The sequence below is a fragment of the Danio rerio genome, chromosome 17 (genome assembly GCF_052040795.2).
Source record: "Danio rerio strain M-AB ecotype USA chromosome 17, GRCz13ab, whole genome shotgun sequence".
Classification (NCBI taxonomy): Eukaryota; Metazoa; Chordata; class Actinopteri; order Cypriniformes; family Danionidae; genus Danio; species Danio rerio.
The window spans coordinates 30,119,741-30,146,378 of record NC_141037.1 but is presented as its reverse complement, the minus strand read 5'-3'; the positions used below and the strand labels follow the sequence as shown (position 1 = coordinate 30,146,378).

At 35.0% G+C, this 26,638-nt stretch overlaps 1 protein-coding gene and 1 long non-coding RNA gene across 3 annotated transcripts in view; one reads left to right on the top strand and one right to left on the bottom strand.

Moving 5' to 3' along the window:
- Nucleotides 1-190: 190 nt before the first annotated feature.
- strn3 (striatin, calmodulin binding protein 3) overlaps nt 191-26,638 on the bottom strand; it is a 36,267-nt gene continuing 9,819 nt past the window's right edge. Inside the window, exons 2-16 of one of the 2 annotated variants that reach the window (XM_087289250.1) lie at nt 20,620-20,723; nt 20,382-20,455; nt 18,313-18,391; nt 17,968-18,144; nt 17,735-17,873; nt 17,498-17,639; nt 12,615-12,751; nt 12,087-12,262; nt 11,896-11,943; nt 6,341-6,462; nt 4,568-4,735; nt 4,346-4,486; nt 4,119-4,226; nt 2,466-2,552; nt 191-2,071 (exon numbers count right to left, since the gene is read on the bottom strand). In XM_087289250.1, coding sequence (XP_087145376.1) covers nt 1,902-2,071; nt 2,466-2,552; nt 4,119-4,226; nt 4,346-4,486; nt 4,568-4,735; nt 6,341-6,462; nt 11,896-11,943; nt 12,087-12,262; nt 12,615-12,751; nt 17,498-17,639; nt 17,735-17,873; nt 17,968-18,144; nt 18,313-18,391; nt 20,382-20,455; nt 20,620-20,723 — 1,872 coding nt within the window. In that variant the 3' untranslated portion in view covers nt 191-1,901. 2 annotated transcript variants of the gene reach the window in all.
- LOC147839955 (uncharacterized) lies at nt 1,653-3,532 on the top strand. The gene is made up of 3 exons (XR_015513470.1): nt 1,653-2,234; nt 2,359-3,197; nt 3,423-3,532. It is a non-coding gene; the product is annotated as an uncharacterized LOC147839955 (long non-coding RNA).

The following is a 26,638-nucleotide window of genomic DNA, read 5'->3' as shown; positions in this document are numbered from 1 at the left end:
CAGCCTCATCAGAAACCTCAGCATATTCAAGAAACACATGTATGACTTCATGTAGCAGGTGGTTTGTTCAATTTGCATCTCTCTGATTAGAAACACAATCTTTATTAAAACTGGCATCCTTCATTCGTCATCACCAATGACCTGTCAGTTCAAATTAAATGCAGACTTAATTATGGAGACAGGGGGCATGTTGCATATACAGATACACCATTTAATATTTATTATAGACATTTTATATACATTACTTTTCAACAGTTGTTTTGCTATGTGGTACAATCTTTAAAATCTGTTGATTCGTAGTAAATCAAAAACCTTACAAAACTCATCAAAACTCTTCAAACTGATCAGAACTTTTGGAAGACTAGAAAAAATACTTTATTTTTTAGTATTAATCATGCATTACACAAACAAAAAGGTCTTTTGTTACACCATAAACTGCATCGTTTCCTTTAAAAATTGATTGGGGGGCAGAAGGACCACAAAGCAAATGTTATTACGCAGTATTCAAATTCCAAATGTGACGTCGTCATTTAATCACCCCCGTGTCGTTTTAAACCAACATGAAGGTCTTTTCCACGGGAACAGACACACACAAAAGAAGGTATGTTTGCGTCCTAAGTTTCAGGACATTTTTCAAAATAGCTTCTTTTATGTCGCACAGATGAAAATCAGTCATATTGCTTTATAGAGACATGAAGGCGAGTAAACGACAACAGCATTTTCATTTAGAGGTGAACCATCCCTTTAACTTTAAAAACAGTTCTCACCTGATCTCCGGCATCGTGAGGTGATTTAAACGCCATTTTTAGCCAACTAAGAAACCGTGTTTTAAAAAGAGCTTTCACATTAATCTCACTTATCGAATGACCTGTTCCGTTGGTTAGCAACAGCCCGACATTGTAGTCACCGTCGAGCTATGCGCTCTCAACAAAGGATAAGACTATCCACAGACTGAAAATAAATAGCGTTCGGATTTCTATCTTGTGATACTTCAACTCATTTTACAGTAAGGTGTACAGAAACATCACATAGTGACAGGATGCTGCAGTTTATTTGTAGATTCCTATAAGCTCTCATGTCACCACGCGCTGTGCTTCTACTGGCGTACAGTCTCTCCGTTACGTGATGATAAAACAACATTAAAGCAATGTAGTAAGTGTAAAGGAGAGCATTCATCCAGGCTTTCCGGATACACAAGACCTTCGTGAAGGAGAACCGCGGGAAATGGAGGGCTCGAGTGGGATTATAGTCCCTTTAAAAAATGTGATTTTCAGCGCTTTTATGACAGTCTTTATTTATATAAAATTGATTATAAAAACTATACTTTTTTACACAAAAAAGAAACAAACGCTAAAGGTATGAAGGTTGACTGAGTTTAACTGTATTGGTTTGCACGCTACATTAGGATGAGATCGGGGTCTGGTTTTATGGCTCGGCAGGGTGGGACTGGGTTCCTCAGGTGCCCCTGATGACGGTTGATGAAAACCTACTGATGGATGAACATAAACAGCCACTCCATGGTCACTGAAACAAACCTACAGGACACATTATCAGCTCAGTTCAGAACCAGTCAAAAGGCTACAAGCACTGGTTTCACTCCAGCTTACAGTAAATTACAGGTATTTTTTCTGTTTTTTTTTCTTGCTTTTTTTCAGGAAACAAAAATAAAGATTAAAACTGACTGAGCACTCCACACTGGCTTCGCGAAAAAAGAAACGGCACGTCCCCTTCTTGGCACCTGGTATTCGTTGTGTGTGTGGTGTGAGTTTGACACCGAAGGTGGAAGCCACTTCAATGTAGTGTGAGAAATGCTACTCTTGTTACACAAGGCAGTGAAGCAGTCCTTTCTTTCTCTCTGTCTGTCTGTCTGTCTTTGTGGATGTGGTAATATGGGCGTGCCTTTATACAAACACTTTGGCCAGGGCATCGGCTCCGGCACTTCCTATGTATGCCTTCGATGGGTGGAAGGCAACGTCATATATGGCCTCGTCCGACTTTTTCCTGTGAGCGGTGACTTCCTGTACACAAGTCTTACTGTCCAGGTTCCATAAGCGGATTGAACTATCGTGACCTGTTTTAGATGGAGAAGAGAAAATATTTTTTAAAACGCTAAATTTACATTATGTCTATAACAAAACATGACATTTATCAGAATGTCCAAGCTGCTCTCTTCTATATGCTGGCCTGAGCTATGTTAATCCATACATTTTTATCCATGATCGTGAAAAACAAAAGTAGATGTTTAGCAGAATGTCCAAGCTGCTCTCTTCCCACACAATGAAAATGGTGCAATTTCATAGTGTGGAAGAGAGCAGCTTGGACATTCTGCAAAACATCTACTTTTGTTTTTCATCAAAGATAACCATGAATGAAATGTATGGAAAAACTGTCTAATTGCTACTAACGTAAAGTGGCAAAGCAAAAGAAAAAGTACAGCACTGATACTCTGAGCGGAAAACACTTACTTCCTGACATCAAGTAGATGCCATTTGGATCAATTGCCAGACTAGTAACAGCATCCAAGTGAGCCACCATCGCATGGATGGCTTTACCTGCAGAGAGATGAAGGACTTCATTTAAAAAATATAAAATCTAAAGGGTAATATAACAAAATGTACACAACAGGGTATATGCACAGCTAATGTTTCTTCCCATACTGATAAACTTCCGGTGAACGGTTAATGTGTGGTAAATGTTTTTTTTAATTTTATACTGTTCCTTTCCTTTTACAGCATCGATGTTGTAATGTAATAAAAATGTAATTAAAAAAAAGTTAAATCAGGATTTCTGCAGGTTTCTTCAAATCAAATGTAAGACTTTTTAAGACCCTTTTAAGACCCGTATGAATGAAATTTTGAGAGTTGAGATGGATTATTGGTGATTGGGTGTCAGGCCGATTGGATAGTTTTACTTGGACAGGGAAATAAAGACCTGTTTAAAACTATTTGAGACCTACAACACAATATTTCAGTGAATTTAAGACTTTAAGGCCTAACATTTTCTTTATGTAATTTAAGACTTTTAGGACCCAGCAGACAATCTGTATATACACATCAGCATTCATTTAGTTTTTTAAGCGTAAAACAAGAAAAATGCCATTTACACACACACACACACACACACACACACACACACACACACGCACACACGCACACACGCACACACGCACACACGCACACACGCACACACGCACACACGTCAGGATTAGCAGGCTAGTGCAGAAACTCCATTGAAAATACTGGGGTAAAATAAATGTTCATATTTTAAAGACATGGCCAGGGAAAATGTTATTTAATTCAGTGCTTCTTGTACATTCTGAGACCCACTTTATATTGTATATAAATAAGACAATGAAGATTGTTGATTTTTAAAGATTAGAGACCTTAAAAGCACCAATTTTATAAGGGCGTACAGTTCGCCAGAAACATTACTGAATATTTTTAAGTCCTTCTGCATATACCCCATTATAAACATTTTGGACATAACAAGAACCCAATATAACAGTGGAAATTATTAGCACTATTATTGATAATAATAATAATATATTATTATTATTATTATTATTCAGAAAGAAATGTTTTCCTAAATACTTTTGGTATGTTTGGGGAAAAAGGAGTTTCTGCATTTATTAGGATAGGACAGGATTTAGACATGAACGAATTCTGAGAGACAGAAGAGAAATGGTCTCGGTCCCCGAGCCAGGATGCCCAAAGAGCAATGGTACACTGCCCTTGAGTTTGTTGTTTGTTTTATTTCAAATGCTTTAAAAATTATATATTTATTCATTCAAAAACTAAAAACAAATAAACTAGGTTTTCAACAAAAAACACAGCATAAAACAATAAAATAAATAATAATAATACATTATTATTGGGAACAAACAGAAGCACAAATTTTCTCTCAATTAATATAGAACAAACAAACAAAAAGAAAAACATTTAAGGTTTTTTATATTGAAAATATAATTACATATATGTGAAAATAAAATGTTTTCTTATTTTAGTAATGTATTACAACATTTTTTTACTGTACTCAGTACCGTGGTGAGCATCAATCTGTCAAAAACATAAAAAAAAGTTTGAAGCAGTATTTTACAATAATCCCACAAAAACACTGACCTGATTTATTGTCAAAGAATTTGATGTGTCTATCCTCATGAGCGGTGACTGTGATTGGCAGGGTGGGGTGAGTGACTACTTTATTGATGTGATTCCCAAAAGGAATAGCTGAAACAAAACAAAAACACACACACAAAAAAAAACATTAAATCACAGAAGTATATATAAACATGACACTATATCCACACGAGCACTCAGTCTATAAAGAACAAATGTGAAGTATGTACCACTCTCTCCCTGTGCAGCGAACACAACTACAGGCTGAGACGTCTCCAGATCATAAACAACAGCATCTCCAGTGTTGTAAGACGCCACCATATGAGCTGGATCGCACCCATTAAAATCAACTGATGTGGGAACACCATGATCTGAAAGACGGAAAATGAAGACATCAGTTGACAAAATAAAAACCATTATTTAGCATAATACACAAGACGCACAGTGCTCACCTTTATCAGAGTTAAAAGTGCTAAGACACGGGATCTTCTCTTGAGGGTCCCACAGCTTGATTGTCCCATCAGCTGAACAGGAGAGCAGACGGTTCTTGATCCCACTGTAAGCCAAACCCCAAACGGCATCACTGTGACCCAACAGCGTACCAGCCAACACACTGGGATCTGTGAAAAACAGTTTAATTTACTATCCTGTTCACATCACTTTTAATGGGTCTATTTTGTTCAGTTTTGATCCCTTTTCTGAATTTTTAGAGTGGGGCATCCATATGTTTGAGTGTTTTTCTGATCTTATGACAGAGAACAGAAGCTTTTCTTCTCTATTTAGGATTTCTGCTCCGGGGTGGCACAGTGGCTCAATTGTTAGCACTGTTGAGTGCCGGCTGGGCCAGTTGGCCTTTCTGTGTGGACTTTACATGTTCCCGTGTTCGCATGGGTTTCCTCCATGTGTTCCGGTTTCCCCCACAGTCCAAAGACATGTGGTATAGGTGTATTGGGTAAATCAAATTACGATTTAGATCAGCAAAGTTTCAATCTCATCTAGCTTATGTGTCTCGCAACCACATCCTATAATGTTTAGTTATTAAGCCAGTAGTCATACGTCGAGTGATCTGCATGACGCACGGCACTTGCCATGCACGTAATCGTGCATTTATACTTCTGTGTGGTGTTTGTGTTTTTATGTCCTTTGTAAACACAAAACAAAAGTTTCCATCTAGAGCTCCTTCATGGGACTCGACATTTGTAAACATTCGCTCCAACGGGTTTGTGCAGCTCTTGGTCCCGCCCACACTGGTCACAGGTACCAAGGCAACCAATTACAGAACTTGCGTTCTGTAGCAGCGCTGTGACGTGTAGTTACATGTGACTCCACGATGGCTGTGCCACAGCATATGCGTGTGCTTGACTAAGAAGTATAAATCAGCCTTCAGGCTACATTCATACGACAACAAAGTAGCCAAAAATAGAAAAGTGTTCCCCTTGTGAGTTGAAAACACTAACGAAAAACATTTCAGTTTTGCATACATAATTGTTTTTAAAAACAGTAACTTTTTTTCAAAACAATCGATGTGAAATTAATAAAAACACCCAAATTAAATATGCTAGGCCAGTATTTGGTCACATTGTTAGTAAACAGCACCTGTGGGGAAAAGGCAATGCAACATTAGCAGCTTGGTTCTGGTGTTTATATAGAATTTGCGCTGTGTAAATAAACCACCACTTTGCTGATGAAGCCTTAATAAACACTTGGGCCACAACAACACTACCATATACTCTGCCATTGTTGGATGTTTGTTTTTGCTTGGCTTTAATCTACATGTCCCTAAACACATACTATGCATGTGCATGATTTTCGTTTTTGGGTGTTTACATGACACGACAAGCGATGCATTTTCAAAAACGTCCAAGTTAATCAGTAAAAAAAAGTTGTGTAAATGAACATGCAAAACGTATAAAAAGCTCCCTCTATTTGCCTACAAATCTTTAACAGTAAACAGCTCCTATGTAGCAAGTGCTTTGTGGCTCTTTGAAGCATTTACACTTTAATTCACTGAAGTTTAATGATATTTCAACTACAGCTGGAAGTGGTAAAGAGTGGACAAACACAAAAAGGTTTCAGGCCCAGTTACGCTTTGCCCGTTTGGGATTAAATTGATAAAATGCATTTTAATACAAGATGTAAACAGTGCCAAAGACAAGACACTAAGAATCAGTCAGACTTCTTGCTTTCAAATTCTCTCAAAATGAAAAAAGATTTGATCTTCTCACCATATGTGTCGTAAGGGTCTACGTTAGAGCTGGGGATGTTCCACCATTGTATTGTCGAATCGATTCCACCACTAAAACACTGCTCACCGCTCGAGGTCACTGCCAATGAGAGCACAGGCCCACTGCAGACACACAATAAACAACTTAAGACAAAATTCAAAAGACTGGTGGATTCAGTTGATTAGATCATGGTTGATACCAGGACCCTAAAAATAGTTTGGTCCAACAAGTTAAACGTCCGGTTTTTAATCTACTCAACGATTATGAATAAGATCCAGACAATACCAGCCCTTTTATATAATTTATATACTATGTAGTAGGCCATTATATATTCGTCATGCAATCATTGCCACCTTTGATCAGTAAGAAACTATTGATAGAATTATATATATATATATATATATATATATATATATATATATATATATATATATATATATATATAATTTATATAAAAATGGGAACAAACAACTAAATGCTTATTTACAAAGTTACATTTTGACCCTTCTTTGGATTTGGTTACCCTTATTGGTCACTTTGGGTATTAATGCACTAGGTAGGCAAAAGAAAACACACTCCAAATGCATCATGGAGATAATTTCATATTATTATCATAACTATTATAATATTATCATTATTATATTATATATTATTTTTTATTCACAACTGCTGTTTAGAATGACAGTACCAAAACTCATTTTTAGGAAAATTTTTTACAATAAAATTTACTGTTGCATGTGTTAATTATCAATGGAACATGTTAATTATTAACGTGATAAACTAAACCAAGACAGCAGAAACTGACTCCTTACATAAAGTTAAAAAAACAATAACAACAGCAAGGCATCAATATATTTTGTGACTACTTCACCTTCAGTTAGATCACTATGCCGCTTTTTACACACTTGTGTTTAAATTCTTTCCCTGAATGGCTAGAAGTGTTGATAAATTCTTGAAAATATCCAAGAGCAACCGCAGTACAAGAGAGATATCTTCGTTAATATCATTTCATCATTTACACTCAATTAAACACACTATCCTCCTGTTCAAAACCAAAACAACACCCAAAGAAAAAAAGAAGCTTCAGAATATGAGTTTATACGTGCACTCAGTTTTATCAGAAAAAAAAATAAAATAAAATGCTGATCCTCATAGAAATGTATGCTGAACATATGAACACAAAAAAAACAACAGTTTTGTGTTCAACAGAAGAACGATGTGAATAAATATTTGAAAGCACATGGATGTGAGTAAATGATGAGGAAATTAGACGTTTTGGGTGAGCTATTTCAATAATGGTATTTTTCAGTAGTGGTTCTTATAAACTACTGGTCCAAATTAATTGAACTGAAAATGTTTTACGCAATTCTTTTTTAATATATTTTATTTTCAGCTGTTATTTTCTAACAGTGACAAATGTGGACATTTATGAAAGACTAATTTTAACACGCTTATAAAACCTAAAACTGAGTAAAATCTTGCCTAATATATTTGCTTTTATAAAAAGCACAAGTAAAATAATTTAAGTAGAAAATGTGGGTACAGTATGTTTAAATTCTTATCCAGTAAATTACAAACTGAAAACGTCTCAAGGTTGAACTCTGTTATAGAATCAAAAAGTGTTCTACAATGAGCACGTCGCCCTCTCATGGAGAACACCATGTTAACATCACATGAGCAACCCATCATGAAGCTGACTAACCACATCCATTACAAACCATCATGATGATGACAAATTATGTGACTTACAAAACAGCTATATTGATCAGTGCAATGCAAATTCCAATAACAACAATTAGAAAAATGACTAGGACTGAACCTAAACTTCACATGTAGATTTTTTACAATACAAAATGTTGTAATAATGATAATAATTGTTATCAAAAGTACTTCAAAATACTATGAATAATCAGGTATTATTTTAGAGTGCATTAAGAATATTCAGATTGTTGTATTGCAGTGATGCCACAACACAACATGCTTATAGACTTAAAGGGCTATTTATTTTAAACATGAATATTCTTTATATTTAAATCTGGCTAGTAATCTGGTGTATTGGGTATTAACATTGTACAATAAGGCTGCATTTGTTAATTAAATGAAAAAAACAAGCATTGATTTTTCTTAGGTGGTGCTTGTTTCATAATTCATAATAACTCCTCAAAATTTTAAGTCATAACTGTTTTATTAAACAGTGCCATAAACAACTTTTTAAACTAAAATTATCATAGTACGTACAATAAATGTGTTTATTTCTCATTGTCAGCTGTACTTGTCAACATTAACTAATGTTTAATAATGAGATGTTATTATAAAGCTTTACTAATCGTACTTTATTCTCTGTTTGCAAATAGGCTTGTTTACTCTGAATGTTTTTTTCAACCTGCTATTATAGTCACAATACCGCAGATTGTGAAATAAAATTTAAAAAATGATTGCAACATGTAAATTAGATATAGTCACAAGCCTAATTCAAGTAAATACTTTTTGCACATGGGTTTAAAGCAAAAAAAAAAAAAAAAAAACTTGCTTGAAATGTGGAAAAAGGTAATGAAAGCATCTTGGCATCAGTATAAACATAACAGCACTGGTATGAATAAGGGCAAGCAAAAGGTAAGCAAAAAAAAAACTCCAGAATGTGCCTTTAAATAGCTCACACTGCTATTTTCATATCTGGCTGGAGTGTTATGGAACAGTCGGAACAAATTCTCTGGACTGATGAATCGCACGTCTCCATCTCATAGATGCGTTCAGCAGAGGTCATGAACATACTACCTGAACACTAACAGGGAGAGTTCATCCAATATAAAAATTATGTCAAAATTTACTCTCTCCACTAGTTTCAAACAATTGCGAGTCTGTTTCTCCTGCTCAACATAAAGATGAAATATCTTGGTTGTTGGATGGTTGTTTTTGAATGGAAACTGTACAGACCATTTTGAGGCATGTAAACAAAAACAATGGTCCTAATGCATTTCCTCTGTTGCATTTTTAATTTCCATAGCTTCCAAGAATTCAAAAAGGCCAACATATTGATAAATGATGTTAATGACAGCTGTTTTAACGTTAAGTTATAAATTTTCTCCTATTACAGTTATGAAATAGTTTGATAAGCAGGAAATGTTCATGAGCCAATGACAACACCACATTAAAATGGTCTATATAGCCTCATTTACACTACGAGCGGCTCGCAGCAGCAAAGCAACAAGCAACCATTCATTTCAACGGAGAGTGTGCAACTTTCTTCAACCTCCGTCTATGTGAGCAACAGCGACCGTTGATGAGAGACACGACAAAGTTGAGAATCCAACTTTGTTCAAATTTGACAGCCAATAGGAACAACAGTAGAGCTCATGTGATGCTCTCTCAGCTTGCTCAGAGGCTGATTGTTCTCTGTGCTGTAGACCTACACCAGAGCTATTCAATTAGTTTGTCATGGGGACCAGTTCTTAAAAAGCATCTCAAATGAGGGGCCAGAGAGATATGACTTGCAATACACAGTAAGTGATGGCACAACAGCAGTAGCCCATATGTTGTATTTTTGCTCCTTAAGACGCCCATGTTGGCTTTTTCTACATTAAACTGTTAATATGTAGTAATCTGAAACTACATAACATCAGTGCATTGTACAACGTGGCTTTTTTACAAGCATATTCAAATGTTGTCATTCGAAGCACAGCAATATCAGTGTATTGCTTAAGTAGGCTTCTTCCACATTCAAACACATTCATATGTTATGTTTGGAACTGCGTAACAATTAGGGATGCAATGACTATAGATTTTGGTTGTCTGATTATAGTCTGAAGAATAATCATGGTTTCACGGTTATCACAATTATTATGCATTTATTAAATTCAAAACACTACTAGTTTGAAAATCACATGAAAACTGATTATATTTTATAGTGTTTTGTTTATTGCAGCTCAGTAACCAAACACAGCACAAAATATGAATAAAAAACAAACAATAGTCCATTTCTCTCTTTGGACTTAAAAATACATGAAAAAGTTTTTAAATTTAAACACTAGCCATAATTTTACAATGAAAATAAATGACAGAACAATGAATAAATAAATAAAAATAAGAAATAAAAAATAGCATTTGTCTAATGTTAATTTAAGCTATATATCAGCTAATAGTTTAAATGAACTGTTGTTCATCTGCGTCCATACACACATAATCACTTTAAGAATTTGCTAACGTATCTTTTGTTTACATTGCACTGAAAGCCACAACTCTCACCACTACAGCAGGAGATCATTTCTACAGTCTACTGGAGGTCCGCTTGCGAGCTTTGCGCACACCGCTCCAATATGCAAAGGTCTCTATTGAAAATAATGATCTTGTGTGCGGAAAAGACGCAATATGTGAATGGCCTGCTGTTATAGTTAATCCAGTGTGCGTGCGAATTAACCTCGGTATAAGCTCGGAACTTTAAACTAGCACACAGTTGGCATAACTTATAGTTTAGTTGCAGCAATTTTGTTCAGTGCAAAACAAACGTGGCATTGAGAAGCCTTCACAATAAATTGACCATAATGAATTAAAGTGCGGTTAATAGTGAAATCGGCAAATCATTGCATCCCTGTTAACAATATCAGTGCATTGTACAAAAGACCTTTTCTACAAAAATATCCAAATATTTTCAGCTGCCTGCAGCAATTGCTTATGTTAGGTGACTCACGCTCTGCGCAATTTTCAACTGCAGCTCGTGCTGTATTGAACAGACGCATGTCACTTCATAACTATGGTAACCGTTTTATGACTAAACTAAATTTATTTTTGATGTCTTGGTCACACTTTTCCTGCGGGCTGCCAATTGAATAGCCCTGACCTACACAGACCTGTGTTTGCAGCAGGTCGCCACCCAGAGCGACAGGCAGCTAAAAAATCACTGTTAGTTTGAATGAGGCATAAGTCTTCATAAAATTTTGGCACTTCAAAAACAACAAAAACAAAATAGCTACATTTATATCTTTAATCATTTAATCATGATGTTTGCGGTTTCACACATTATGAAAGACCGACTGAATTTTTTTATAATGGTGAACCAGCCCTGGAAAATTACTCATATTCTTCCAATACATGTCATTACAATACAAAAGTTTTCAAAGTGTGACGAAGCCTGTTAGAATGTCGTTATAATGAGCCATTAATTTCAGGAATAACTGACAAATTATGGGTGTGAGTTGAAAGTATGAGTGGATTTGAAATTTGATGCTGATTTTACATCAAACTTTCAGCACACAAGAATCCTGAGTGAGATACCTTTCAGACACAATGTTTTTTGCTACATCAATGTAATTTTTTCCAAAAAACGTTGGAGGAGAACATTTTGCAGGGTTTTGTCCCTGAATGAACAAATCAAGTGAGCTAATAACTCAATAATCTCTTCATTAAGACAGTCCTTTGCTTCAGGTCAAAATGAATCTGACATTTTGAACTAATCGCTTGAATTAATAACCCTCGCCTAAAAATCAAGATGTTACTTTATGGTCAAAATCACACACCAAAAACCAATAAGTGAAACAAAGAAGGTAATAACAAATACTTACATATGCCCTCTAAACGTGTATATAGGCTCCACATCAAAAGAGGCACTTCTGCAAAGCAAGTTAAAACTGTGTTTAGTGGTTGATTTAGAGCTGTTACAGATAAAAAACATTTTGAAATCAATGCGGCTATGTAAAACATTAATTCAAACTCAGGACATTGCTTTCCTTGGAAGGCCACTGCGAGCACTTACTTTTTGGCAGGAACGGTCTTGTGGAGGTTCCACAGTTTGAGCGTGTGATCTTCTGAGACTGTGACCAGCACCGGCTCTACAGGATGGAAAGCCAGGGCTCGCACTCCATCAAAGTGGCTACGCAGGGTATATTTGGGATTCCATGTCTTCCTGAATGCATCCTTATTGGCTGGCAGCTAAAAATAGGGGGGCATTTTAAAGGCATTGGAATAACTGTGAAATGATTGATTCATTCAGGATTGACAGTAAGAGAATAGGATAGCTGTCCTATCTGAGTACACAGCAAAGCACACCAGGCATGAACAACTGATGTTCTCTGTAACCTTTATACAGAATGAAACTAATATAGTACAAGACATTTGAGTAAACATGATGGGCTTTGTTTTGTGTAACAATTAACTGATAGTTAAACAATACTGCATTTAAAAATTAAGCAGGGGATCAGACAGTGTTTTTCAAGTCGATGCTATTATTTATTAATGCCAGTGTAAAGTATTATTAAAGCAGAGGAGCAGTCTGGGTACTTACATCATAGCTGTATTCAGCCTCGTCATTGGAAACAGTCAGATCGGCGAGGTCTCCCAGGCCCAGCACACTTTCCAACATGTCATCAGAACCCATGATAAAGGACTTGCCCCCACCAGGCGTGAATGGCAGAGGCTCAGCTAAGAATAGAAAATAGAAGAGAAGGGCCCAGTAAACAAGGCGCCACACCTTGGAGTGGAAAACGGGGCTTAAGCAATACAGTAATATGTTTTATAGCAGTTAACAGCTTAATAAGTCTGTAAGCCACTGGTAAGAGGCAATTAGGGGTCGATTAGAGATAGATGAGATCCATTTCTTGTTACCCAGTGTTTTAACCTAACACTTATGTCCACTTCCCTATTTTTTTGTGGTGAAGGTAATGGGTGGATATATCTATGGTCTTTTTATAATCTTTGGGAGTATGATCTACCATCCTCTAACAGTGTAAAATAAGCAAGCCAAGAGTACAATGGATAACAATAGAGAAAGTTGAAGCGTCCATTTTTCTGCCACTTTTGAAATGGTTAAAAGTAAAAAATAAAAAAAAAATTAAAAAAAGCCAGCTTTGAGCATGCAATTGTAATGAGCTCAACAAAAACAGAGCCTAACACAAAAATGGATTCTAAAGTGCCATTTACACAAATACAATTCTTTTTAAAACCAAGTTGTTACAGTTACATTGATGGCAGATCAATGATAAGGCGAAATAACCTACTGTAACATCTGCAATTATATAAAATAAATAAATAAATAAATGCAACATGCATGAAAACATACAAACCAAGTCTCCGATATGTTACTCATTAAAAAATAACTGCACAGTGCACACAGCATACATTTCCTTATTTGGGGTTCAAAAACAACACACAATATAGCCCAAAGTCAGTGCAGACCTCTCAACTGCATATTCAATCTTCACTAGCACATGTAGCCTCTGTTAGAAAGTAATTCCATCATTTAGAGTTCTTAATAGTAGAGAAGGCAATGATAATAGGTAAACATGGCAGTTTAAAAAAAAAAAAAAGCTTCCTTTGTTTTCATTCACCTGGCTTGCACATGAGCTAGTGACGCTTCTCTGTAAACCAATAGCAATCAGCTGTGCGTCTTGCTCCATCTTTTGTAACCCATTTGTTGTGATAGGTAACCTTCCAAAAGGGTACCTAAAAAGTGGTACGCTACGGTTTGCTCGTTGGTACTTTTTGACAGTGGAAATGGCCATAAAAGCATACCGAATCATACCATACCGGACCGTAACAATCAGTGGAAATGGGCTGCTAGTATCCACACTACTTAATCATTTTTGACCAATAAAAACTTGCCCGGCTATCCACAATCACTTATTTTTACTGTGAATGTAAATATAAAAATAAAAAACATATTTACAAACTCTATTCAAGTAACATTCAAATGTGGTTTGAAATGCTACTTAAATAACATTTCTTCTGGAAATTTGTTTTAGTTTGACCGTTCTTTCCCTTTTACTCATTTAACTTCCTCATGTCAGACACTGTTTGTAAAAAAAAAAACATCCTTTTTTCTGAAGGACAATCTTGCTTGTACAAACCTGCTTGTACAATCTGTAGCCAAATATTCCTTACAAATTCTTTCTGAACAACTGCTTTAGAGAGGTTTATGTTTCCGGCTTAATTTACTTTAGAGGTGTTAGGTGCATGCATGTCTTATTAATGAAGCCGCAATGGGTGTGACGAATTAAAAGAAAGAATTATGATACACCTGGACCTGGAGTTAAAATGCTTACTGTAAAAAGGTAACTTTGCTTGCAAACTTTTGGAATGAAGAAACGTTCACAAACAAAAGTCTGGGTTAATCAACAGAGTTTATGTTTCAGGAATACACCACGTATTGATCAAATGTTTAAATGTAATAAACATCCCAATTTAGGGGTGACACTTCACACATAATTATGCTACTTTATCAAAAATGCATACTCTATAGTAAGATTTACATAATCCTTAGCTTAGAAATAGGTCAAAGAGAAGTGAGTAAGATAAAAAGAGTGAGAGATACAAAAAGAAAAAGCACGGCTGCGGGATGGATGTAATGAGCTGATGTGTTTGACCCAGCTGGCTCTGGTCGGAGCAGTAAGAGAATCTCCTGGCAGGAATGCTGATGCAGCAACTGGCCTCGTTAAGATTCTACTGCAGGGCCGGTGTGTGCCACAATCACATGCAAAGAACACACATGCCCATACAGACACAGATTCATATAGTTCATTATGTTTTCACATTTATGCAGTCTCTTTTCTTTTATTAAAAGACTAGCAAACTTGCATAATGTCAAAACAGCTCATTTCCATACACTAAACATTAATGGTAATGTTTACTAATGGACTATCATCATCACCTGTATGTTCCAAGCTTTGTAAGACCACAAAAAGTCAAAATCAACAATATCATATTTGGGGCAATAAAAAAATTATATTCTTTATTAACACATCAATATGTTTTATTTACTTCTTAAGGATCATGTGACAAGTAATGGCTGCTGAAAATCTGTTGTCATAAAAAAAAAACAATTATAGCATCACTGTGGTGCTATGATGTCCTGTTTAGAAGTCTTCAATATAAACCACTTTTGATTTGACCAATCACAAATAAATGAACATTCTAAAATCTAATATAAAAAAACAGAGCTGGATCAACACTAGGCTGGGTTGATAATAAATAGTTCTTGTTTGGATGAACCTTTAAATTTCAGTCCATATTTCAATACTACACACTAATAAGGATGTCCTGCTTAATAATCAAACACTCAAATCCTGTAAGAATATTAAGAGATGTGCCCTGTTTCATCACTTGACAATTATTATGTATTTCAAAATATAAGACATTTTTTCATTTAAAAAGGATGCAACCTAAACTCCAAAGTGACTTAATGGAATTAGTATGAGGTGAGCAAAACAAATGCATTGGTGGATTGGTGATGAATGAGACACACAACTATTTAGATTATAGCACATATTTTATATATATATATATATATATATATATATATATATATATATATATATATATATATATATATATATATATATATATATATATATATATATATATATATATATATATATATATATATATATGCTAATCATTTCAGTTTTGCTTTGAATAAACAAGTTTAGACTTGACATTTATATTGAATTATGCTTTCAGCCACTGACATAACAACTGCTTTTTATTCTTGATAGTTTTTTCATACCTATTGTTGCTTTTCTGTACTGAGCACTATTAAAAAGATTTGTTGTAGAGTGACATAGTAGAATATATGTTTATAATGTCTGTAGGCATTTCAGTTTATTTAGGGCTACTGGCAGCCAATTTCATACTACTTTGGAATGAATTATAGACTTGCACACCAATGTGACCTGTGTTTTTCACTCAATAACACAAATTATACTCAGTCACACTTAGTGGCTCTTTATGCGACAACAATTTCAGCCAATATCTCAAAACGTTTGAAGTATTTTGCTTGTTCGTTTAGCATTTCTGTGACATTACCTGCATAAATATGAAAATGGATTTCAAAGTTAAAGTTATTAAGAACATTGTCGTCTCTGTTTTCAATAACTATTTTTTTGGGGCTTACACAATGACGTCATGTGTGTGCACATTTAGGGAGATATAGATTAAAGGCAAGCCCAAATAAACACACAACAGTGGCACAGTACATGCTAGTGTTGTTGATGCTCAGCTGTTGGCTAATGCTTCAGGAGCAAGGTGTGGATTTACTTTGCATTACAAGCAACAGCATAGACGCATCTTACACACTTTGAATTCTACATAAACATCAGCACAGAGCCGCCAACTGAACATCATTCCTTCCTTGGGGTACTGTTTTCTAACAAGTAGGGCTGAACAATATATCGCTTGCGCATTGATTTCGCAATGTGTTTTTCCACAATAGTCACATCGCAGTATTCAATTTATTAAATATCAAAATATAAAGATAATGCTGAATATAATTTTTATATTATTGCATACAAGGTTTAAACAATGATTTGTACAATATTTTTGTATGGTTTTGTATTTGAATACTGTTAGACTTCACAAAAAAGCACTGTTTATTAAACTTTTATTTTTACACTGTCATATTTAGACACACTGCATAGAAATAGATTTGATCACCTCAGTCAATCTCAAAGAATGACATCTTTCCAAATAGGTTGGAGCTATTCAGTGAATCTAGTGATTATATTCATAACGCAATATTATATCGCAGCAAAACTAAATATTGCCATATCAGTTTTTTTAACATTATGCAGCCCTACTAACAAGGTGAAAACATCAAATACTGCTCTGCCAAATATAAATCAGTGTTTTAGGACATTTTCATAAATGTATTTTGAAAAAGATATGTAAATGTGAAACTTTTTTTTAATGCAAGTAAAAAAAGTTTTCAGTTTTTGGCTACATTGTTGACAAGAAAATGTAGCCTTAAGTCACTTTTTCACTGTGTGGTTAAAAAAAAGCAAAGTGGATGAGATTATACGTTTTTTTGCACCGCATCTACTAAAATGTAACCTAATTCCTGGTTGCCACATCCAGATCACACTGGATCTGCTTCTTGAATATCAACATGAGGAACGTCTGCACCTTCTCTACTGACCATGATACAGCCATTAGAAGATGCGTGTCAGTCATTGAAAATAATCCCACAGCGGCTGATGCTGACTATTTATTTACATCTTGCAGGTTTGTTGTGTCGTGTTACAATGACGCAGGTAGTGACGTTTCTCTCTTTTAGTTTCTGCACAGCTCACTTCAAAACTCAACAGAGGTATACCAGGTACTGTGCACAGTGCAAATCTCCCAAAAGTGTGATGTACCATAGTAAAGCAGCATTAAAGTAAAAAGCAAACTATTTACCCCACTCTGTGCCGTCTCCAGAACTCCGAGCTTCCCCAGCACCTTCTCCATCCTCTGCATTCACCAAAAAGTCAAACTCTTTGAGTGCGTCCTCTGTGTCAGGGTCATCCGGCAAGTCTGAAGCCAATCCTTCATTTCCGACCTGGAAAAGTAGTCAAGACTACAACACATGAACTTCCATATCCTGAGAATGACTACTTTGAGATCATTGACATGTAAAATATCCTGGTTACACACCTTAATCTTATGTTTTTTTATTCTGCGTTTATCGCTCCTGTCAGGCACATCCTCCATTATATCACCCTCATCATCATCTTCTTCATCACTATCATCAGCGTTTTCTAAAAAATTAAATGTCTCCAGAACTTCTGGATTCCTGTTAAACAAAAGGTATCACAGACAACGTTAAGAAATCTCATTTAATTGTTTATATGAATTTACCAGTTGCATCAAATCAAATCAATCAACACCTTTTCATGTCTTGTCCCTTTCTTTTGGCTGGAGATTCGCCTCCATTTAGAATTTGTTCTAGGTTCTTGGTTTCCACGGAACCATTCTGCTCTGAGCCGGACAGTCCTAGTAATGACCGCACTCGCTGCGTCCGGACGTCCAGTATTGTGTCCGTATAACCTACTTCCTGAAGATATCTTGAAAAGACAGATGCATAAAGTCGGTCAGAACAGAGCAGGTGATATAAATAGTGATAACGTGACAACACAGATGCCTATGAACTTTCTTAGCAGAACTGAAATGCACGCACACACAGAATGCACAAGCGTCATTAGGAAAAGTATAATGACTCAAGGCTAACTTACTGTCTGAGAAGTTGCCTGCCCTGTTTCCACGTTAACTGGCTATTCTGTGGTATAGCTGAGACCTCTGTATCTTTGGTATCTTCTTTATGAAACAGAAAAATACAAAAGTTTAATAAAACACATGGCAAAACTTTATTTTGATGGTCCCTATTGCACATTTTATTGACTAAAAGTTGCATTTCAACTACATGTCAATTACATCTCATTTGAGTATTAGTAGACTTTCAGCTTAATATCTGCTGATTCTGCTCCATCAACACATTTAACTGACTATTTGAAACTTTACAAGTACATGTCAAATTACACTAACCGTAACCCTAACCCCAACCTAACACTACTTATAACCTATTGAGAATTAGTTGGCATATAGATGCAATGCAACTTAAATTCAACAAAATGCATTAAAGGGACCATCAAAATAAAGTGATAACAAACACATTTGAGATTCCAGAACAAAAAAATACATGCATACAACCATTAAAATGTTTCTGGATATTCCGTTAGAAAAAATTATTTTCAGATTGAGGATGAAATGGTTTTGAAGGACTGAAGTGGTTGATTAAAACAAAGTCACATTTATTTGGAGATTCTCTGATGGGTCAATTTGATTGCTCAGCTTGACATAACAAGGTCAAACTACAACAGTTAAATGTGTGGACTTTATGGGTAGGTCTAATGTCTATTGCTTTTATATGAAACAACTAGAAAGTCTCCACCTTCAAATTTTGTTGATTTTAATCAGAAAATTTAAAATTTATAAAAATGTAAAACAGTGATAAACATTAACATAAAACGTCTTTAGGTTTCCAACCAAGTGCATCCTTAATATTAATCACTAATATTACTGTTAGTAAAAGTACTGTTAGTTTTCAAAAGCTGTTAGCTATCAAACATAAATAGATTACAAATGTATCATACTTTATATCTGGTTAAACTAGTAATAGTAACATTTTTAATAATAATAATAATGATAATAATAATAACATGACTGAAGAATGTATGCTGAAAAATTAAACTTTAACAGAAATACATTATATATACATTTAATATTTCAAATAGATCCATTTCACATTTTTTGGTTTCTAAGTAGCAGAAGTCATCATAGTTAGGTAAACTTAGTGCACAGTGAATGGAGAGTACAACAATTTTAACTTTTTTTACAATCCTATTTGCTGAAATCTCAAAAGAAAAACACCACAATGGTGTTATGAAGACTTTCAGAAAAAGAAAAAAAAAAGTGTGATACTAATAACAGCCAGAAGAAAGAACAACATTAAATTTACTGTCCTGTCCATAGATGCTGCATTACAAACACCTTGCACTATCAGCATTTCGTTTTTTGTAATTTCATGCAAAGAAGATATAATAAAGATGTAAAAACATAAATATACATACGTTTCAAAAAAATAAAAATATTGAAAAACTTTCAAGAATTTAAGATTATGATGACTGTTAAAAGCGTCATAACACTCTTGTGAAAAGGTCCATTGTAAAAAAAAATATATAATAGATATCAGACTGTATTGTATATTACAGGGTTCCCATGCTTTCGTAAACAGCAAATTCAAGGACTCTTAAGGACTTTTTAAAGCACCATTAATTTTAAATCAAGCACTTTGTAATTCACACTCCAGCATATGAAAGGCCTTCCTGTGCTTAACATTTCATTTACACCTAATATTTACATTAAAACCACTTTTTGACCGATTAAAAAATCCTGTTTAAAGAACTTTAACAAAATTTGTTGAATTCAATATTGGTGACATTCAAATGCGGTTTCTGAAATGTTGGTAAAATGTGCATTATTTGTCAGTGCTATTGTACAAGAATAAATGTACATTTTAAAAATAATTTCTGTTTTTATCATTCTTTTTTGACAATTGAGTACAATTGTTAAAATAAAACCATAAACTAATGTCATTTCAAATTTAATTTAAACACTTTCAAGGACCTTCATTTTTTTAAAGTACTTTACAGACCTTGAAACTATATGTCTGAAATTCAAGTCCTTTCAAGAAGGGTGTGAACCCTGATATTATACACTTTAAAAATAGGTTGGGTCCTCTTACCTGATTCAAAGCTAGGCATTTTCACTTCACCTTGATTAAGTTCTGTCCCATATTTTAATTTATGGTATTTTGCTCTAGAAATGAAAGACAGAATCTTTGTTAAAAATACAGGCATACATAAACTAACACACACACACATACATGCATGCATAAGCTTTTTAATATAAATATGAAAATAGCTTTACTTTGATCAACATTTTCTTTTACAATAACTAATGTTACAAAAAGAATCACAAACCTTTCTTGCTTTAATGCATATTCTAACATTTTTATTCTTCTAACAAGGTCATTCTTTAAATTTTCCTGCCCCTTCCTTTCTCCTTGGAGGAATGCTATTCGGGCCTGCAACACAGAAACAGACGTCATGATGAGAACACGTGAAATAGAGGTTAAACCAGAGCATATAAATTTTAGCTGAGATGTCAACTTGTGAAATGTTCGAAATGAGAGAACAAATTTGGAACAGACATGCTCTTGCTGACATCACACATACACACACACACAAAATCACGCGTTTGTGAACGAATCATTTGCTTGGTGAACTCGGCGAATCAATTTGATTTAAATCAATAACCATGATTTGACTGGATTGAAATCATTTCATCTCATTTTCTTAAGAGGAACCAACACAAGCCACTGGAAGGCAGTGGCCCAGAGGAACTGAGCTCTAAAGAGCAGGTTAACATTAGCAAATGAGAGCAGCTGTGCAACTTGACCCCTCTTAAAGGCCAGGAAGTGAATGAGAGGAGGCAAGGGGAGGGGTATTTATAGACAACCAAACCCTCAGCCTTCCTGGAGGAACAAGAGCTCCTGCAGACTCTCATGACAACTTTACTTGTTTGGCAGGTAATCTAGCAGAGGAAATCCTGTGTGCTTTTGGTAAAAACCGTGAAGGTAAAGTGAGTTGTCCACAACAATTCAATGGTGTAATATTATTGTTAAATGAAAATATACAGTACATAGTACATAGACCTCCTAAAATGTACTAATTAGAACCCAAGTTTTAATTCCCATAAAAAAAACAGCATAGCAAGCAGGACAGCGAGACGCCAGTCCATTGATCGAGTCAACACTACCTTCACCTTATGTTCTAAAGTATTTAATGGTCAAGCTCAAATATCTGATCAGCAAAAGCCCAATGAGCATTGTGTAATACTGTTCAAACATAAAAACACATCCCCTCAGATGATCAATATAGGAACTGGCAGACTAACATGGGCTGTTGACCAATAAAACATGTAACGTCACTTGATTGATACATCATTAACAATAGTTGCATAATGCAAACATTTGGGGAAAGAGCAATTGTGCAGAGCACTGATTTGGGGGAAAAGATAAACATGCAATATATTGGCTACTTTCGATTTTTCAATTTAGTGCAAGTGGTTGATATTACATATTTAAATCATGTAGCGATGGACAGAACTGGCAATGGACTTCTTAACTGTGAGAAATGTCTAACTGAATCTGCTATATTTGTGCAAAACACTTAAATAATAATGTTTTTACCATGACTTAAATACTTATACACTTGTGCCATCATCACTACTGTATCATTAAATGTGAATCTCGGTGCCAAAATTCTTTTTAAACCACTTTATTGTTCATTGACTACTTTAATTATGTTATTCTTGGATTTGTCTCATCCATGTGTAAACACTGAGCAAACAGGGAATTATCAAAAATTTGAGTATAGTTTGCTCAAATCCGTCAGTCACTTTCCAGCTAAACCAATAGCAAGTATTTGAGGCGTGGCTACTGTAGTAGACAAAAGAAACTCAATTTACAAACAGAAATGCAAGTGAAAATTCAAAGAATTGCCAAAAGATTCAGAGATTGTGAGGCAAAACAAAGGTAAACACTAGGTCTGCACGATATTGGAAAAATCTGACATTGCAATGTTTTCTTTTTCTACATTATATATATTGCAATATGAATACAATATCAGCAGATGATTTGAAAAGCTCTATTTGAAATAAAATCATTCGTTTAGATTAACTGGAATAATCTTGAATAAAAATAAAAACTTCAAGCATAAAGAGATGGAGCAAAAATAAAAGTGAAATAAGTAGTCAGATATTCAGGTACAGTAATATGACACGATACAATATTATCATGGTATTTTGCCCTCGGTAATGATAAATCAAGATACCTGCAATATACCACAAGAAAACCATTTACAATATATCGCGAAATCTGTAAGTGAAGGGGAAAATGCATCAAAAACTTATAAGATGCATTTCTTTTATTTATAGCATTTATAGAGTTGGATCATTGGTGTGTTTTCTATCCTCCGTTACGAGAATACATGGTAGTATGTGTTAGGGCTGGGCGATATGGCAAAAAAAAAATCTAGGTTTTTTATAAGGTTTGACTGATTTACGATTTCGATTTTTTTAATTGTGTAACTAGTCAACTTAAAACATTACATTAACATGACTGAAGTAACACTCTTTATAAGTAACTTGAAAAACTTGTATATATTGTATTTGCATACATAAATTGGTCAACAAGGTGTAAATAAATGTAAAACAAATTTATGAGTTAAATACCGTTACAGAAGATTAAAAAAATAAATGTATGTGTAAATATTGCAGTTTCAGACGACAGAAGTTATTGCAGTTTCAAGCGCCGATGAAAGTGTCAGCCAATTAGATTGCTGTATGCAAATACACCAGCTCAGACAGTGGCCTATTGCTGACTAATTTCCTTGGCTTTGCTCATCCTCATAAATTGAAATAAGGACGCATGACAGCCGACTCAAAAAAAAAAATAAACTGTGGAAGTTGAACTCTGAACAAAGTGAGGAGAGTTTACATGCACCTGAGTTGTTTCAATTATTTTGGTCCATTTAGAAACTCTTGCCGCACTAAGAACAAAGTGCAACATTGTAACAATTTTACTCCCTGTTTCGGAACAAAATTATTTATCTACAGGTGTGAAAGCAGCCTAATTGTAAAAATATTGACATTTATTTGTAGTTTACAGTGTTATTCTTAATTTACACAACAGTATATTTCAGTAATAACATAACAATTTTCTCTAATGACATGAGTATCCCTCTTTAGGGAGTTTACAGGTTGGGGGTTACAAATAAATAGAACGAATAAATCAATATAAATACATTTGCAAAACTCTAGACATTACTCAACCAATGAAAGCATCCAAAGAAAGATGTTTGACCAAGAGAAGACAGAACACAGGCTAGCCTGTTTGGCTCAAAGCAATTACGTTCTTGGATGAAGTTTTCACACAAGACAGCTGTCTGTACTTGTCTTCAGACATTTTGGAACGAGACTGACACACAGAGGCCTGCCTGGCTCAAAAGCACACCATGTGTATGACAGCATTCACGATCGGAACCAAAGGCTAATGGGCTGACTGAAATACATTGTTTACATCTGTAAATAATGCAGTAGCTATGGTAATACAGATTGTCCCTTTAAAGTACAAGAGATGATAAAGTTGTTGAGAAGACTGTGTTAGGCAGAAGAGAGCTTTCACAATCCATGTTCACAGCGCTGGAATCAAAGTGTGAGGTCACTCCACTGAGACGCCTCACAGGCAGCCTGGGGGAAACATAGTGAGATCACTGGCCAAAACTAGAACCTTACAAAGGAGCAAGCTGCAGCACACAGGGCAAGAATAGCCCTCACCGACGCATAACACATTCCAGCGTACAGTTGTCAGATTATAGAGCTAACGGCAGAAGGTCTAACAAGCTAATGATGAGACTAGGCTAACCTGTCATGTTTAATAAAAAGACATGATAAAGACAGACACTCAAACGAAAGCTTTTCCACTACAGGACTTTTGATCTTAACTCACCCATTAGGAAAAATGCCACTTAAAAGGCCTCTACCTTGAAAGGTAACTGTCAAAACTGTAGGTTGATATACTTGAAAGCATGACTACGAGAACATAATTTCGTCTGAGAATACCAAAACTCACTAACTGGTTTGTCAAAAACCATGACAGACATGGTAGTCTTACCTACATGAAAACAATGAAACCTGAACTTTTTGTGCAGCCTGACTTGAGGCTGAACTACATTAATGTTAGGGATGTTTATGTTTTTCTAAACACTAAATAAGCATTTGTAAGTTTAAGGTAAATAAGTAAAAGAGTCATTGACTTGATTTGGCAAAGACAATTTAAAATCATTCTATGATACTGATTTAGTGCTTACATAGGGCTGAGCGATAAAATCTGTATTTATTGACCGAACATCACTGTCAATATAGATTTAAAAAAAAAAAACGTTTGGTATGAAGTTTCAGTATGAAGTGCTATAGTTTTATTAAAATGTGGCTACTGAGCGCGTGCCTTGGAAGGAAAGCCAATAAGCTTGTGTCAGTTTGACATTTCCAATAGAGTGCGACTTGCAGGATGTGCATATGGGAGCGACGCAATGTGATGCGTGTGCAGTTTCCCTACCCCTAGTTGAAAATATTGTAAATAAAAAAGGATGCAAGGATGTCGTCAGAGTGGCTTCTTGGTTTCTTTTCTTGTGCATCACAGTCACTAGCACCCCACCTGAAAGAGTTTTTTACATAGAGAGTAATATAGTCATTCAGCTTCACACTTTTGTAATGTAGCAATATGTATTTGAATAATGATGGCCGGTTCTTTTACTTGAAGGCTCAGATTTGATTATCATAATTTGTTTTGTGGCAATGTAGTGGCGCAGTAGGTAGTGCAGTTGCCACACAGCAAGAAGGTCGCTGGTTCGAGTCTAGGCAGGGTCAGTTGGCATTTCTGTGTAGAGTTTGTATGTTCTTCCTGCGTTCGCGTGGGTTTCCTCCGGGTGCTCCAGTTTCCCCCACAGTCCAAAGACATGCAGTACAGGTGAATTGGGTAAGCTAAATTGTCCGTAGTGTATGAGTGTAAGTGAGTGTGTATGGATGTTTCCCAGAGATGGGTTGCAGCTGGAAGGGTATCTGCTGCATAAAATGTGTGCTGAATAAGTTGGCGGTTCATTGCGCTGTGGCGACCCTGGATAAAATAAAGGGACTAAGCCGAAAATGAATTAATGAATAAATTTGTTTTGTTTAGAGAATTTGAGGGTTAATATATCATTAATATTCACACCTTAATGTTTGCTTTGATTGTTCAGCATTTACACTTTACCATTGCACACACTTTGTAACATTTTATTTATCAAATTTAAGATGAGATTTTTGTTGAAATATTTTTGCTTTTGACTATTAAAACTATCTGTCTTAGTAATGTTGGTAAATTAAAATAAAAGGGTAAAACAAAATCCTAATATACCCAAATGTAAAAAAAAAAAAAATCAATAATTATCAATACCGATATTAAACACAATATTGTGATTTATTTTGCAATATCACCCAGCCCTATGCTAACGCATTAAACAAAGTGTTGAAAACTGTTGTACTACATTATTTTTGGTAAAAATAAATTTAGTACTCTAAAAAATTATATTATTTTAGGCAAAATAACTTAAATGTATCAATTTAATATTTTTTTAGTAAAGTCATACTAACTGCAGACAGCTGAACGGCAGTGTAGTGAACCTTAAATATTTACCTTCATTTTAAATGATTAGACATTCTGTCGAGCCTATAACTGTGCCTAAGTGTAATTTTATAGAAACACTGTCACAAATAATACTGCTTCTCAATACATACTGCTATTCCTTATATTATATGCTTTATTGCTCAATTCAAAATCCTCTGATGAGGCTATTCCACGTGTAAGCAAGTTAAAGTATAATCAATCTGCAGTGGCCAACAAAAAATCTGCGGTTTAGCTCGTCATACTGATCTAGCTTGCAAATCAGGGACTAAACTGGTCGGACTTCCTCCTTTTTTTGTTAATGTATGAAGACTTTTAAACCATTAAAACAATTAGCCAGAAAATGACACTGTCACAGCATTTTACAATAGTCAACAAAGAGTAAGAGGAAAGTCTTAATGCTGATAAGACAGTAGAGAAACCTGAAATACTGCAGTATAAATAAATCACTGTTCATGATGGACAAAATGAAGAGTTTATTACAAGAAAAGAAAAGAAAAAGGGCAAATGCTTTTTTTTTTTTAAATTCCTTTCACATAACAGCGCTGGTAAATGTGTAGATGAGTGCTTCCCAAGCTTTTTTTTCAGGCCTCCCCCATGTGTGTCTATTTGTTTTTCTGTCTATATGTCTGTCTATATCTGCTTCAGTTATAAATGTGCACTCAAATCAGCCCTCATGTATTACTACTCACGTCTTGCATTTACTTTTTGTGAGA